Source organism: Trachypithecus francoisi, unplaced genomic scaffold (assembly GCF_009764315.1).
Source record: "Trachypithecus francoisi isolate TF-2019V2 unplaced genomic scaffold, Tfra_2.0 Lachesis_group0, whole genome shotgun sequence".
Lineage (NCBI taxonomy): Eukaryota > Metazoa > Chordata > Mammalia > Primates > Cercopithecidae > Trachypithecus > Trachypithecus francoisi.
Genome location: NW_022681453.1, coordinates 55,803,437 through 55,817,942, shown reverse-complemented (window position 1 = coordinate 55,817,942; position 14,506 = coordinate 55,803,437). Strand labels below are relative to the sequence as shown.

At 42.0% G+C, this 14,506-nt stretch overlaps 1 protein-coding gene across 4 annotated transcripts in view; it reads left to right on the top strand.

Moving 5' to 3' along the window:
- Positions 1-14,506, top strand: part of TAMM41 (TAM41 mitochondrial translocator assembly and maintenance homolog) — a 60,116-nt gene that overhangs the window by 19,780 nt on the left and 25,830 nt on the right. For all 4 annotated transcript variants that reach the window (XM_033210703.1, XM_033210702.1, XM_033210704.1 and 1 more), the window contains one exon: positions 10,296-10,441. In XM_033210703.1, coding sequence (XP_033066594.1) covers positions 10,296-10,441 — 146 coding nt within the window. The remainder of the gene's footprint in view (positions 1-10,295; positions 10,442-14,506) is intronic.

Sequence of the window (14,506 nt, the reverse complement as noted above, 5' to 3'; positions counted from 1 at the left end):
TTGTGAGATTATATATGGTCCCTAATCTGTGAAGTTCAGTATTTTTCCTGGGAGTGTGCAGGAGAAGGAACAGAAAAACCTTGTCTGTCCATGTTGTTGGACAAGTGCCTGGTAGTAATTACTTCGGCAGAGGCAAGATCGGTATTACTTGTAGCAATAACAATCCTTTACATTTTATACAGTATTTAAGGACTACTTTAACTGCCCTGAGGTCAGTATTATTGTAAATGATGGGTGAGAAAAGAGTAGGTGGAGGATGAGAAGCTGCGAACTGGGAAGGAGAAAACTTTATCTTTTCTTGTTTTTTATTTTTATTATTTTTCCTCCACCCACCTCCTTTTTTCTCTCTCTCTCTCTTTTCTTTTTTAAGACAGATTCCTAACCCAGCCAGGTGTGGTGGCCCTGTAATCCCAGCAGTTTGAGAGGCCAAGGCAGGCAGATCACTTGAGGTCAGGAGTTCAAGACCAGCCTGGCCAACATGGCGAAATTCCATCTCTACTAAAAATACAAAAATTAGTCAGGCGTGGTGGTGCATGCCTGTAATCCCAGCTACTTGAGAGGTTGAGGCAGGAGTATCACTTGAACTGGCGAGGTGGAGGTTGCAGTGAGCTGAGATCGTGCCAGTGCACTCCAGCCTAGCAGCCTAGGTGACACAGTGAGACTGTCTTGTGTCTCCAAAAAAAAAAAAAGAAAGCTTTCTAACCCTTTAGTTTTTCTTAGAAGTTAGCATTTAAATGAACAGGAAAGGAGCACCAAATGCATTTTAAAGAGTCACCCTGAACTTTGTCATGTAAGTACAACTATTAAAATGACAATTTTAGGCAGTGGTCCTTGGTTTAATATTTATCAAGCAAAACAGCATTTCATATCCTAAAGAACTATAGATGGAATTTCTGCTCTAAGGAGCTTCACATTAATAGCATGTAGTCACAGTGAGTCAGTGGTAGACTTGAAAAACAACACGTGTGAAAAAGGCAAGAAGGGTGTGAAAGAACATGATGTGTTTAGAGAGAAAGCAGTAGATTGATATGACTGAAGTCTGTGGCTTAATGGCAGGGAAAATAGCATTTATTACTGGGTGCCAAGGACTACTCTCAGTACTTTAAATTTGATAACTAGTTTAATTCTCACAACAACCTTTTGATTTGGGTGCTGTATCATTGCCCCATTTTATAGATGAGAAAACTGAGGCCCAGAGTGGTTCCCTGTCTAAGGTCACTCATCTGGTGCATGATGGACTAGTTTGAATACCAGCTTTCTGAAAGTATTTGAACCTTTCTTTCTTGTGTGTGGTTTTATTTGTTTTTCATTATTTTATTTCCTGAAACACAAGCTTGAACCTTTCTGAGCCCCCAGTTTTCTTATTTGTAAAACAGAAATAACTATCTCACAAAGAAATTTTCAATGAGATAATACATGTAATAGCTTCCAACATCTTTTTTTTTTTTTTTTTTTTTTGAGACAAAGTCTCGCTCTGTTGCCCACCCTAGAGTGCAGTGGTGAGATCACAACTCACTGCAGCCTCGACCTCCGGGGGGGCCAAGCAACCCTCCCACCTCAGACTCCCAAGTAGCTGAGACCACAGGTGCATGCCACCACAGCTGGCTAATTTTATTTATTTTGTGTAGAGACCGGGTCTCGCTATGTGCCTTGGCTGGTCTGGAACTCCTGAGCTCAAACGATCTTCCCACCTCGGCCCCCCGCCCATGAGTGCTGGGATTATAGGTGTGGTCCACTGCGCCTGGCTGCCTCCAGTATGTTACCTCATTAATAGTCAGTGTTCCAAAAATGATTGCTGTTATTATTATTTTTATGGATTATTGTTGGTCACATGGGTTTTCCTCAGGTTGAGACACTGTTGTTTGCTCGATCATCCAGTGATTGACAGACACTTAGGTTAGCTCCATTTATCACTGTTTTATTGGCAACACTGCTGTGAATCACTTTGTACAGATTACTTTCATTGGGGAAGGGGCAAAGGAGTCACTGACTTCCTTGGATGTGTTCTCCAAAGTGGAATTATGTTGTCAGCTGTAAAAATTATAAAACTTGTTACACAGACAAATAATGCCTGTCAAAATTTGCAGGGTGCTGTGGCTCACACCTGTAATCCCACCTTCCAGGCTGCAGTGAACTAGGATCACACCACTGCACTCTAGCCTGGGCAACAGAGCCAGACCCTGTTTCTTAAATTAAAAAAAAATTAGCTGGGTACTTAGATGGGTTGAAATATGACAGCCCCATTTCATGTGGCTGGTTAAGGTCCTCAAGGGATGAAAAACACCTTCAGGCACTCTCCTGTGAGAGAGAGAATGGGCTTCTTTCATTGCCAGATTGTCTGAACACAGCCTCAGCTACTTCTAGGAATAAGATGAAGCAGTGAGGAAGTTGCCAGTTGAGTGATTCTTGGGGAAAAAAATTTAACAATTAGTGCCAGCTGTCTAAAGTGTGGATTCTGGATTCTGGTAGAAGCCAGTAAAGAAACGTTTTCTCTGGAGTGGAAGCTAGTAAGATTTATTCTGTGGTGATGAAGCCATCTGAAACCTTACAAGCAGTGTGGTTGGATCGGCGTATGGGAGCTGACTGCCTCAGGACTTTAGAAGCCTGCTTCTCTGTGCTTCAGCCAGAACTCAGGGTACTCAGTAGTCACTTGCTAATTTCTGAGAACACAGCACTCCTGAAGGGATAGAAAGCATGAATAATACCCAACCTTTTTAGACTAGTGCTGTGTGTCAGGTATTGTAACATTCATTCAGTCCCTGAAATTTACAAACTAGTTGTTAATTGCTCCCTTTTTTCATTTGAGGATACTGATGCCCAGAGAAGTTAAGTGGCTTGCCCTGAGTCTCATAGCTCATAATTGCCCAGCTAGCATTTGAACCCAGGCAGTCTTCTTCCTGGAATGCTTGCTCTTAACCCTTTACTGTTCTGAAAGGTCTGTGGTGGTGGGCGTCACTCCTGGTTCACACTTGGGTCAGTCCTTCCCCAGGACCCACTGGGTCACACCTCCCTCCTTACCCCACCCCACCCCAGTGGGTCTCAGTTCTGGCTTATCATAGAGGCCTTCCCTGACCCCCACTGCAACTCCACCACTCCCTGTGTCTTTCCCTGTTTCTGTTTTCCCCATAGCAGGTTCCACAGTCGGCTACACTGTATCTTATTGTTGGTTGGTTGGTTGATCTTTGGTCTGTTCCACTACTGAGGATGTGGAGGGAAGGAATTTTTGTCTTGTTTTGCTCCTTCTGTTTGCATGCTTCCAAATAGTACGTGACATGTATTAGGTGCTCAGTAAATATTTGATGAGTGGATTATTTTGCTTCCTTCCTGAACCAATATAGTGAACCTGAGTCCTCCCTATTGCTCCCTACTTTTGTGTTTTGTAATGTATAGAAAAGGAAGGCTGGGCATGGTGGCTCATGCCTGTAATCCTGGCGCTTTGGCAGGTGGAGGCAGACAGATCACTTGGTCAGGAGTTTGAGAACAACCTGGCCAACATGATGAAACCCCGTCTCTACTAAAAATACAGAATTAGCCTGGTGAGGTGGAGGTTGCAGTGAGCCGAGATGGTGCCACTGCACTCCAGCCTGGCGACAGAGCGAGACTATCTCCAAAAAAAAAAAAAAAAAATTAGCCGGGCATGGTGGCACGCATCTGTAGTCCTAGCTACTAGGGAGGCTGAGGCAGGAGAATTGCTTGAACCCAGGAAGCAGAGGTTGCAGTGAGCCGAGATCATGCCACTGCACTCTAGCCTGGGTGACAGAGTGAGACTCTCTCAAAAAAAAAAGTGAAAAGGCAGCTAACAAAATGGAAGAAAATATTTACAAATCATGTAACTGATAAGGGACTAGTATCCAGAATATATAAAGAATTTTTAAAATACAATGGAAAGGCTGGGCACAGTGGCTCACCCCTGTAATCCCAACACTTTGGGAGGCCAAGGCTGGTGGATCACTTGAGGTCAGGAGTTCAAGACCAGGCTGGCCAACATGGCGAAAACCTGCCTCTACTGAAAATACAAAAAATTAGTTGTGTGTAGTGGTGTGCAGCTGTAATCCCAGTTACTTGGGAAGCTGAGGCAGGAGAATAGCTTGACCCCAGGAGACAGAGGTTGCAGTGACCCGAGATCATGCCACTGCACTCCAGCCTGGGCAACAGAGCAGGACTGTGTCTCAAAAAAAACAAAACAACCACAACAACAGAACAATGAAAAGACAACCCAGTTTAAAAACAAGAGAAGGATTTGAATAGCCAGTTCTTCAGAAAAGGTATTCAAATGGCCAGTAAGCACATGAAAAGTTGTTCAACATCACAGGTATTAGGGAAATGGAAATACCAGTCCAAATCACAGAGATGCCATTGTACACCTGCTACAATGGCTGTAATAAAAAAGAAAGGCAAGAACAAGTGTTGAGAATGTGGAGAAATTGGGACCCTCATACATTGCTGATAAGATTGTAAAGTGGTACAGCTGCTTTAGAAAAAAGCTTGGCAGTTCTTCCAAATGTGAAACATAGTTACCATATGACCCAGCAGTCCTACTCCTGTATTGAGAAATGAAAACGTATGTCCACGCAAAAACTCGTACATAGCAGCATTATTCGTAATGAATCGCCCAAAAGTGGAAACAGCACAAATGTTCATCACCTGAGAAATGGATAAATAAAATTGGTGCATCTGTACAATGGACTATTACTTAACCATAAGCAGGAGTGAAGTACTGATAAATGCTACAGTGTGATGACCCTTGAAAACATTTTGCTAACGTCATAAAAATAACCCCAGATAGTATTTGATTCAATGTGTATAAAATGTCCAGAATAGGCAAATCTGTGGCGAGAAAGTAGATTAGATCCAACCTGGATCTCCATTGTCTAGCACAGCTCCTGGTACTTTGTAGCCAGCCAAGTATTCAGTGAACCAAAATGACAGCAATGTTTCAGTTCGGGCTGGGGATGGGGAGTGAAGGGCGATGGGGAGTGATCACTTAGGAGTGTGGGGTTTCTTGGGGGGAGGCTGGAATATTCTAATATTAGATTGGACAGATGATTGTCCAACTCTGTAAATAGAATTAAAAATACTGAATTATTTACTTTAAATGGATGAATTACATGGTGTGTGAATTATATCTGAAAAACAGTCATGAAAATGAATATTATTTTGCCGTATCAATATCCAGTTTGGGCTGCAGTCCTTAAACACCACCACATAAAAATCTGCACTGAAATGATCTTTTTTTCATACCCTTTGCTGCCTGAGGTAGAACCTATATCTGGACAGGTTGAGTATCCCTTATCTGAAATACTTGGGGCCAGAAGTATTTTGGATTTTGGAATTTTTGAGATTTTGGAATGTTTGCACATATACAATGAGATATCTTGGGGATGGCCCAAGTCTAAACACGAATTTCATTTATGTTTCATATACACCTCATAGACATTGCCTGAAAGTGATTTTATATGATATTTTTAATAATATGTGCGACTCACTGCATGAGGTCAGGTGTGGAATTTTCCACTTGTGGTGTCATGCCAGTGCTCAAAGGGTTTCAGGTTAGGGGGCATTTTGCATTTCCGGTGTTCAGATTAGGGTTGCCCAGCCTGGATCTCCATTGCCTAGCACAGCTCCTGGTACTTTGTAGCCACTCAGATATTCGCTAAACTGAAATGGCAGCAGTCTTGCAGTTAGTTCAAAGGGAGAAAAGTTAGCTGGTAATTATCTCCAAAACCCACAGCTTCCTCTACCCTCCATCCTTCGACTATGCTATATACATATCATAAGTAGTATCTGTTTTACTACTTAAAAAGCATTCTCTAATACCTTAACTCTGGGTTTCCTAACCCTTGGGAACCCCGTTAGGAACCAGGACGCATCGTGGGAGGTGAGTGGTGGGCGAGCTTCATTTGTATTGACATCCAATCTCCATCACTTGCATTACTGCCTGAGCTCCACCTCCTGTCAGATCAGCAGCTGCGTTGGATTCTTATAGGAGCACAATCCCTGTTTGAACTGCGTATGTTTCTTTCTGCGTATAATTCTTTCATTATATATTACAATGTAATAATAACAAATAAAATGCACAATAAATATAATGTGCTTGAGTCATCCTGAAACCACTGTCCCCTGGACCCACATCCATGGAAAAATTGTCTTCCACAAAACCTGTTCCTGGTGCCAAAAAGTTTGGGGACCGCTGCCCTAACTCATTAAATCTGAAAGCAACTTTGAAAGGTTACTATGATTGTTAAGCCATTTTACAGGGAAGGAAACTGACTCAGGAAGTTTAAGTAACTTAACCTCAGTCACCCTGGGACATTGCCAAACTTGAAAGCCAGGGCCTTGCCGCTGTACTGTGCAGCCCTTCACATCTGCACACTTGTAATGAGGTCCCTGACTGCTGGCTGCATGCCTGAATCACAGGGAAGGCCACCTACAGGTGGCTTACAGGCCTTGGAGTTTGTATCATTTCAAGGTCAAGGAGAAATTATCCTTTTGGATGCCTGTTATACTGTACTGGCAGTTCTAGAGGCATAAAATAAAATCAGCAGTCAGTTTTAATCCACTGCTGTTGTTTTGTTGCAAACAAATCTCCAAAGGTAAGAAAAATTGATTGTTATGATCAGATGCTGGTTCATGCTGTACCCATGATTTTATTCATTTTGTTCTGAAGAAATGAGTCATAAGCCCATTTGCTTCCTATCCCCTGTGGCTGAGCTAGTTCAGCTGCACAGCAGTGAGAGAAATTCAGTTCTGCACACATTTATTGATGTGTGTGTTCCCTGTGCCAGGCAGTGCGCAAGGAGCTAAGGATGCAGACATAAAAAAGCCCCAGTCCTTGTTCTCCGAGAGCCTAGAGTATTTTCGAGGTCCTTTAATCATGGCATGCAATTATTCTTTTAGGGGGAGGATTTGGATTGTAAAACATAATTCTTGATATTTTAAAATGGTAAATCCTGCTCTCGGAAAGTGACCCTAAAATTGAGGAACTTTTTGTTTATGGAATGTACAGAAAGAAGGAATGACACAAATATTTAGAACTCAACAGTTTTAGAAACTGATCTTTTGGCCGGGCGCGGTGGCTCAAGCCTGTAATCCCAGCACTTTGGGAGGCCGAGACGGGCGGATCACAAGGTCAGGAGATCGAGACCATCCTGGCTAACACGGTGAAACCCCGTCTCTACTAAAAATACAAAAAACTAGCCGGGCGAGGTGGCGGGCGCCTGTAGTCCCAGCTACTCGGGAGGCTGAGGCAGGAGAATGGCGTGAACCTGGGAGGCGGAGCTTGTAGTGAGCTGGGATCTGGCCACTGCACTCCAGCCTGGGTGACAGAGCGAGACTCCGTCTAAAAAAAAAAAGAAAAAAAAAAAAGAAACTGATCTTTCACTTCAGGGCCAGCCTTGTTAGAGTTAGCATTTGATGACATTTCATCTCTTCAAAGATAATGGAATCCATTTTTATACGCATAGGATTTATACAAGTTGAAAGTTAACTCAGCCGCTGCTCCATTCACATTTGTCAAGTCATCATCTGTGCATCCCATGAATTTGTTTTAAAATGCTAGAAAGTAATATGCCAACATTATAGAAGTGAGGGAAATGGAGGGAAATTATAGAGTAAAATCATCACCTAAAATGTCACTGCCCTAATACCGAGAGGCAGTTGGACCTGGGACATGTTACCTTTTCACCTCCATCTCCTCATCTGTAAAACTGAGAATAATAGTACCTATTTTATGGATCTTTGCCATGACCAAAGGAGATAGCAAATTAAAGCACACATACAAAAACCCACAATAAATGTATTTTATTAGAGCAAAAATAAGCATTTTTATATAGTCCCTTGTCTTGTTTTTCTCATTTTTTATGAAGTTTTTTTTGTTTTGGTATGCTTTAAAAAAAAAATTATATAGAGACAGGGCCTTGCTGTGTTCCAGCCCAGGCTGGTCTCAAACTCCTGAGCTCAAACATTCCCCCGTCCTTGGCCTCCCAAAGTGCTAGGACTACAGATGTGAACCACCACGCTGGGCCTGTTATACTTTTGTATCTTTGTTTTTTACTGCATATTATTAAATGATGACTTTCCATCTTGTTGGGTGTGATTACTGTCTGTGATAGTAACAGTATGCCGTCATAGTACATCCTTTCCCTTGTTGTTGGACATTTGGGATGCTTTCAATATTATAAATAGTGCTTCAGTGAGCAATTTTATATATGTAGTATATTTTTACTTCCTGGGAAACCTTAAGCAGGTTTCTTAATCTCTGTCTTTGTTGCCTTGTGTGTGAATGGGGATAGAATCCTATCTACCTGAGAGGAGAGCTGTATGAAATGAAACAATACCACAATGCACTTGGCACAGTGACTGGTATTTACCAGATGCTCAGTAAACGTTAACTCTTACTGTGTGTTTCTGGCTTATTTCTTTAGGCTTGCTCCAGAGATGGGGTTTCTTGCTTCAGTGCTTTCCAGAAGAATTTTAGCAGTTTATGCTGTCAGTAGCAATATGTGAAAGGACTGATTTCTCAACCTCCTTATTAGCAGTTATCCCAGGTTTTAACTATCTAACAACTCTCTTTCCCTTCAAAATAATAGTGAAAAAATCAAGTTCATCCATATTTGAGCAGATTGTTAGGACTGGGACTCGCTTCTGCTCACTCACCTGAACAGTCAGACCCCCTGTATACCAAGGTTAGGTTCTAGAGGCTCTTTCGAAGTCTGTTTGTTTTTGTTTTTGTTTTTGAGACGGAGTCTTGCTCTGTTGCCCAGGCTGTAGTGCAGTGGCGCGATCTTGGCTCACTGCAAGCTCCGCCTCCCGGGTTCCTGCCATTCTCCTGCCTCAGCCTCCCGAGTAGCTGGGACTACAGGTGCCTGCCACCACGCCCAGCTAATTTTTTTGTGTTTTTTAGTAGAGATGGGGTTTCACCATGTTAGCCAGGATGGTTTTGATCTCCTGACCTCGTGATCCACCTGCCTCGGCCTCCCAAAGTGCTGGGATTACAGGTGTGAGCCACTTCGCCCAGCCTGGAGGTCTGTTTTTCTAAGCTTGCAGTCCCCAGTTGCATTCCACCAAATTATAGTGTAAGTTGGTCCTTTGAAACTTAAAACCTAGCATATTTTATTCCTCACTCAATGAAGTACATATTGTTGGTCTTCTTTGTATTTTACTTTTTCTAAAACAAGCCAACAATTTGCACTAGGAAAATCCATTGTGGCAAGTAGTGACCTCTGTGATCCCTTCCCCTCTCCAGAAAAAAGAAATTGGCAAGGGTAACCATATGTCCTGGTTTGCTCAGTTTATACTTGTCCTGGTGTAGTTATTTATAGCAATCCCTTCACCCTCAGAAGTGACCTAGTTTGGATGATAAATTATATCGTCATCCTAGCCCCAGGGGATTCCTCAGCAGCTGGAGTATCTGCCTACACTTGCCACCTCTCCACTCCCCCTGACAACTTGCTCTCTCTCCAACAAAGGATTCAGCCACATTGCTTTCACCACGCTTGACTCAGAAGGTTTGCGTGTGTCCAGCCTCTTCTGATTTCACATTAGCCCAGTAGGCATGCACTCAAGCGTGTCCACTTTCCCGTTTCTTTCTCCTCCATCTTGCTGATGGTTGTCAGTGGCATTGGCAGGCCACTTTTCTTTTGATTCAGAAATGCTTTTGTCTTTCAGAATTATTTGTTTTACAGCTCAGTTCATCCCATAGGCAAATGTAACATTCTTCATTTCTCATCATTTGCAATTTAAGAAGTTCTATCTGTTTTCAATTTCATCTTAAATGCAAACCTCCTCTTATAGAACTTCTAAGCCTTATTTTGCCCTTGTAAAATATAATAAGATTAATTACATTCATAAAGTGCCTCAAAAGCCCTCATAAACATACAGGTCAACGATGAGGAAGCAATGGCAAGGACAAGTCTGCAGTGATGGTGCACAGCTCCTGTCTCCCTTGTTGGCCACAGGCAGAGTTTGGCCCATAAGACAGGACTTTGTAGGTGCAGAAGCGTTTGCATTGGAAAAACTAAAACAAGTTAGCTACTCGCTTGTGATTACCTTCTGTACCTAGGTAATTATAATTTAACTGGCATCAAGGGCTTTGTGATTTGAGAGACCCTGTTTTACTCCAAACAAGTGCTCACATTTCTTGGGTAAAGTGTCCACATTTTGAGGAGGAAAAACAAGTGTTTTGATGAGGGATCCTGCCAGAGTGAACCCATGCAGTATCAGTGTGGGGAGTGTCATTCATAGGTCAGAGTGTGGATTCTTATTGGAAGATGTGTTTATCTCTTTGTTTTAACTAGGTGACTTTCGGATGGTGGTTGGAGAGGATAAAACAAAAGTGCTGAATATTGTGAAGCCCAATATAGCCCACTTTCGAGAGCTCTATGGCAGCATACTACAGGAGAATCCTCAAGTGGTGTATAAAAGCCAGCAAGGCCGGCTGGAGGTAAACTGTATGTGGAAAATAGCTTGCATTGTTTCTAAGACAAGGGCTATTTGCAGGAAGAAAGTCGGGGGTAGAACAGCATGACTGGTGTGAGAACATTTGTAGTGCAAAAAGTAAGTACTGTATGTAAACATAGGCTTCTGTGTATCTGGAATAATGCCAAGAGGTAACAGACTAGTAATAAGAGGCTACCTTTGGAGAAGGGAACTAGGAGCAGAAGTGGGAGAGGAACTTATTTTCACAATGTGTATCTTTTTTGCCATTGGAAAATCTTACCATGTCTATTAATTACCAGTCAAAACAAGTGAAAATAAACTTTTAGATCATTCTCATTCCATCCCCAGATCCATTTAGCTCCCCAGAGGTAACTGTACTGACAGTTTGGGGTTTTTTTGTTTTTTTTTGTTGTTGTTGTTTTTCTTTTTTTGGGACAGGGTCTGACTTTGTTGCCCAGGCTGGAGTGCAGTGGCACGATCTTGGCTTACTGCAGCCTCAACACCCCCCAGCCTGGGATCAAGCCATCCTCCCACCTCAGCCTCCTGAGTAGCTGGGACTACAGGTGCATGCCACCACGCCTGACCAATTTTTGTATTTTTTTGTAGAGACAGGGTTTTGCCATGTTGCACAGGCTGGTCTCAAACTCCTGAGCTCAAGCAGTTTGCCTGCCCCAGCCTTCAAAAGTGCTGGGATTATAGAGATGAGCTGCTGCACCCAGCCTGCTGTCTGTTCTTCCAGATCTTTTCACATGGACTTTTGTATATGTTTGTATGCATGTATGAAGAGGTTTGGTTTTGTTACACATGAATGGGCTCATACATATTCAAAATTCTCTTCTTTCCCCACTTGTTATGTTTATTACATCTGGGAATTTTTCTTTTCGATGTATCAAATAAAACTTTCTTATCAAGGTATTGTTTAAATTAATATTAAGTGTTTGTTTGAAAATAAAAACCAGGGTGGGCCACAAGTTTTTGTGTTTTTTTTTTCCGTTAATGTAAAGAACACTGTATTTTTCTTCGTTTATGCTCTTCTCCCTCCACGTAATAGGGGCAACTAACATTGTAATGAGTAATAGATTAACGGAATTTCTAGAGCTAAAAAGGAAATTTAAAAAAATAGGAATTAGTTTTAAAATAAGAAAAGAATAGAGAGTGACATATGAAATGAGAGAAACATATGAAATAGAGAATACCCACCACTCAGTTTAACAGATTTTGCCACATTTGGTTCGGGTTGAGGTTTTTTGTTTTATGCATGCACATGGTTTAAAAGCCAAATGATACCTCAAGTTTATAACAAAAAGAGCAGTTCCTTCCCACATTCTGAGCCCTGCTACCAGGGGCAGCTGCTTTTGTCTCTGTAGCTGATTTTTCTGATATGCACCACCTTGTTCTAAATAATATGCTTTGACTATTATTTCTTGATTTTTTTTCAATCTTACACTTTATTTTTGCCATCCTGTAAGATGGGGATTTTTTTACTATCTTACACTCCCCCATAAATTCATATACCAGTGCACACACTCACACACATGCACTTAGCACACACATTCTCTTCCCCTCCTACCTCATGCCCTCATGCTTCACATAAAGTTATTTCATATTTTTGGTTAGGTTAATATTCAATATTTATTTTATTGTGACAGCCTTTTCTTTATTGATGAGCTGTGGCATTATGAAGTTCCCTTTCCTGTACATCTTTGTTTCTCCTGGAGTTAATAGTTGTCTTATTTTTTCATTTGCTTAGGTCAGTCATCCTCAAACGCTGACAGATCCGTAAAACTCTTCCCATTATAGACAAATTTATTGGGTATTTTCTGTTTCTTGTTTCTCATAGAAATGTTTTTCCTGGAGCCCCCTGCCCTGTTCCTTTCTCAACTGGTTGTTTTCTAGCTCACTGCACAGCTGCACTCCTCTACCTTCCTTTCATTATCACCCCGAGAATTCCCTTTGCCTCCCCATGCTAGTTTTTGGTTTTGTGGGTCTTGCATTTTCCTCTTCCACGGTTTACACTCTGATGTTAGTGAAGTTTGTCTTTTATTACCTTCTTAAAGGGTGTGAGGGAGGTACATTTTTGAGACCATATACCTCTGAAAATTCTACCCTCCCTTTGATGGATAGTATCAGCTAGATATCAAATTCTAGGGTGGAAATAATTTTCCCTGTTTATTTATATCTGCTTTCCATTCATTATTCAGTCACTTGGTCCCTCCCTCCCTCCCTCCCTCCTCCCTCCCTTCCTTCCTTCCTTCCTTCCTTCTTTCCTTCCTTTTTTTTTTTTTTTGACAGGGCCTTGCTTGGTTGCCCAGGCTAGAGTGGAGTGGCACAATCCTGGCTCACTGCAACCTCAAACTCCCAAGCTCAAGTGACTCTCCCACCTCAACCTCCTGAGTAACTGGGACTACAGGCATGCGCCACCACGCCTGAGTGGTTTTTCTATTTTTAGTAGAAACAGGGTTTCACCATATTGCCCAGGCTGGTCTCGAATCCTAGGCTCAAGCCATCCTCCCACCTTGGTCTTCCAAAGTATTGGGTTAACTGGTGTGAACCACTGCACCCAGCCTCAGTGGGTCTTTTCTATCTGGAATTTTATAAGCTTCAATTCTAAAGAATTTTTTTAAATTATTTCTGTAATTATTCTTCATACCCATTTTATTAGTTTGTTCTTCCTGGGATTCCTGTTAGGTGGTTGCTAGACCTCCTGGTTTAACCTTTTTTCCTCTCTCTCTCTCTCCCATCTCTTTGTTTATTAAATTTAGCTTTATGGGAGAATCTTTCTGATTGGTTCTGTAACACTTCTACTGAATTTTTAATTTTCCCAAAATGTTCTTTCTTATAGCATCCTATTCTTGTATTATGGATGCATTATTTTCTCCTAATCTCTTTAATGATCTTTCTTATAGTATTTGAAGATTTTTGTCTTGTTCTCTCACATTGTTTCTTTCTCTTAGTTCCTCTTGTCTGTTTATACTCTAGTCTGTTATGTTAGAAGCCTTCTTCAAATGTCTGAATTTCCTTCCTGGGCTGTTTTTTAAAATTAATTAATGAATGAATTAATTTGACAGGGGGTTTCACTCTGTCACCTAGGCTACAGTGTAGTGGCATGATCATAGCTCACTGTAGCCTTGAACTCTTGCACTCAAGTGATCCTCCCACCTCAGCCCCTTGAGGAGCTGAGACTATAGGCCAGTGCCACTATGCCCAGCTGATTTTTTTATATATGTGTATGTACATATATTTGTACCCATATGATCTGAGACATTAACTTTTTTTTTTTTGTAGATACAGGGTCTCACTTTGTTGCCCTGGCTGGTCTCGAACTCCTAGGCTCAAGCAATCCTCCCGCCTTAGCCTCCCAAAGTACTGGGATTACAGGCAAGAGCCACCGTGCCTGGCTCTGGCCTGTTTTTAAAGAATGAGGCACTAAAATGCAGACTGGAAGTGTTTTGTGATATATCAGGCTTGTCAACTGGTGGGCTTGACTATAGGATTATGAGGCAAAGACCTAGCTATTTTATTTTGTTTTGTTTTGTTTTTTTGAGACGGAGTCTCTCTCTGTCACCCAGGCTGGAGTGCAGTGACGCGATGTCAGCTCACCGCAACCTTCGTCTCCCAAGTTCAAGCGATTCTTGAATCGGGAGCCTCCCGAATAGCTGGAACTATAGGCATGCGCCATCACATCTAGCTAATTTTTGTATTTTTAGTAGTGACGGGGTTTCACCATGTTGGCCAAGCCAGTCTTGAACTCCTGACCTAAGCAATCTGCCTGCTTCGGCCTCCTAAAGTGCTGGGATTAGTGGTGTGAGCCACTGCACCTGGCCAAGGACCTAGCTGTTTTATTGGAGGATCTCAAATATCAGTGTCTGTAGAATTTCTCCAGAGATCTTCTGTTCTCTGGCTAGAGGACAGGGAAGTGTAATGTGTCTGTCTGCCAACTTTCTAGAAACTGAGCAAGGGAAAAGGACTAGGAATTTTCTCCAACTATGAAGATAAAGGTATCCAGAATCCTCCCTATGGCCTATAAAAGTCTGCATGATCTAGTTTCACATCGGTTTCTTTTCCCAGG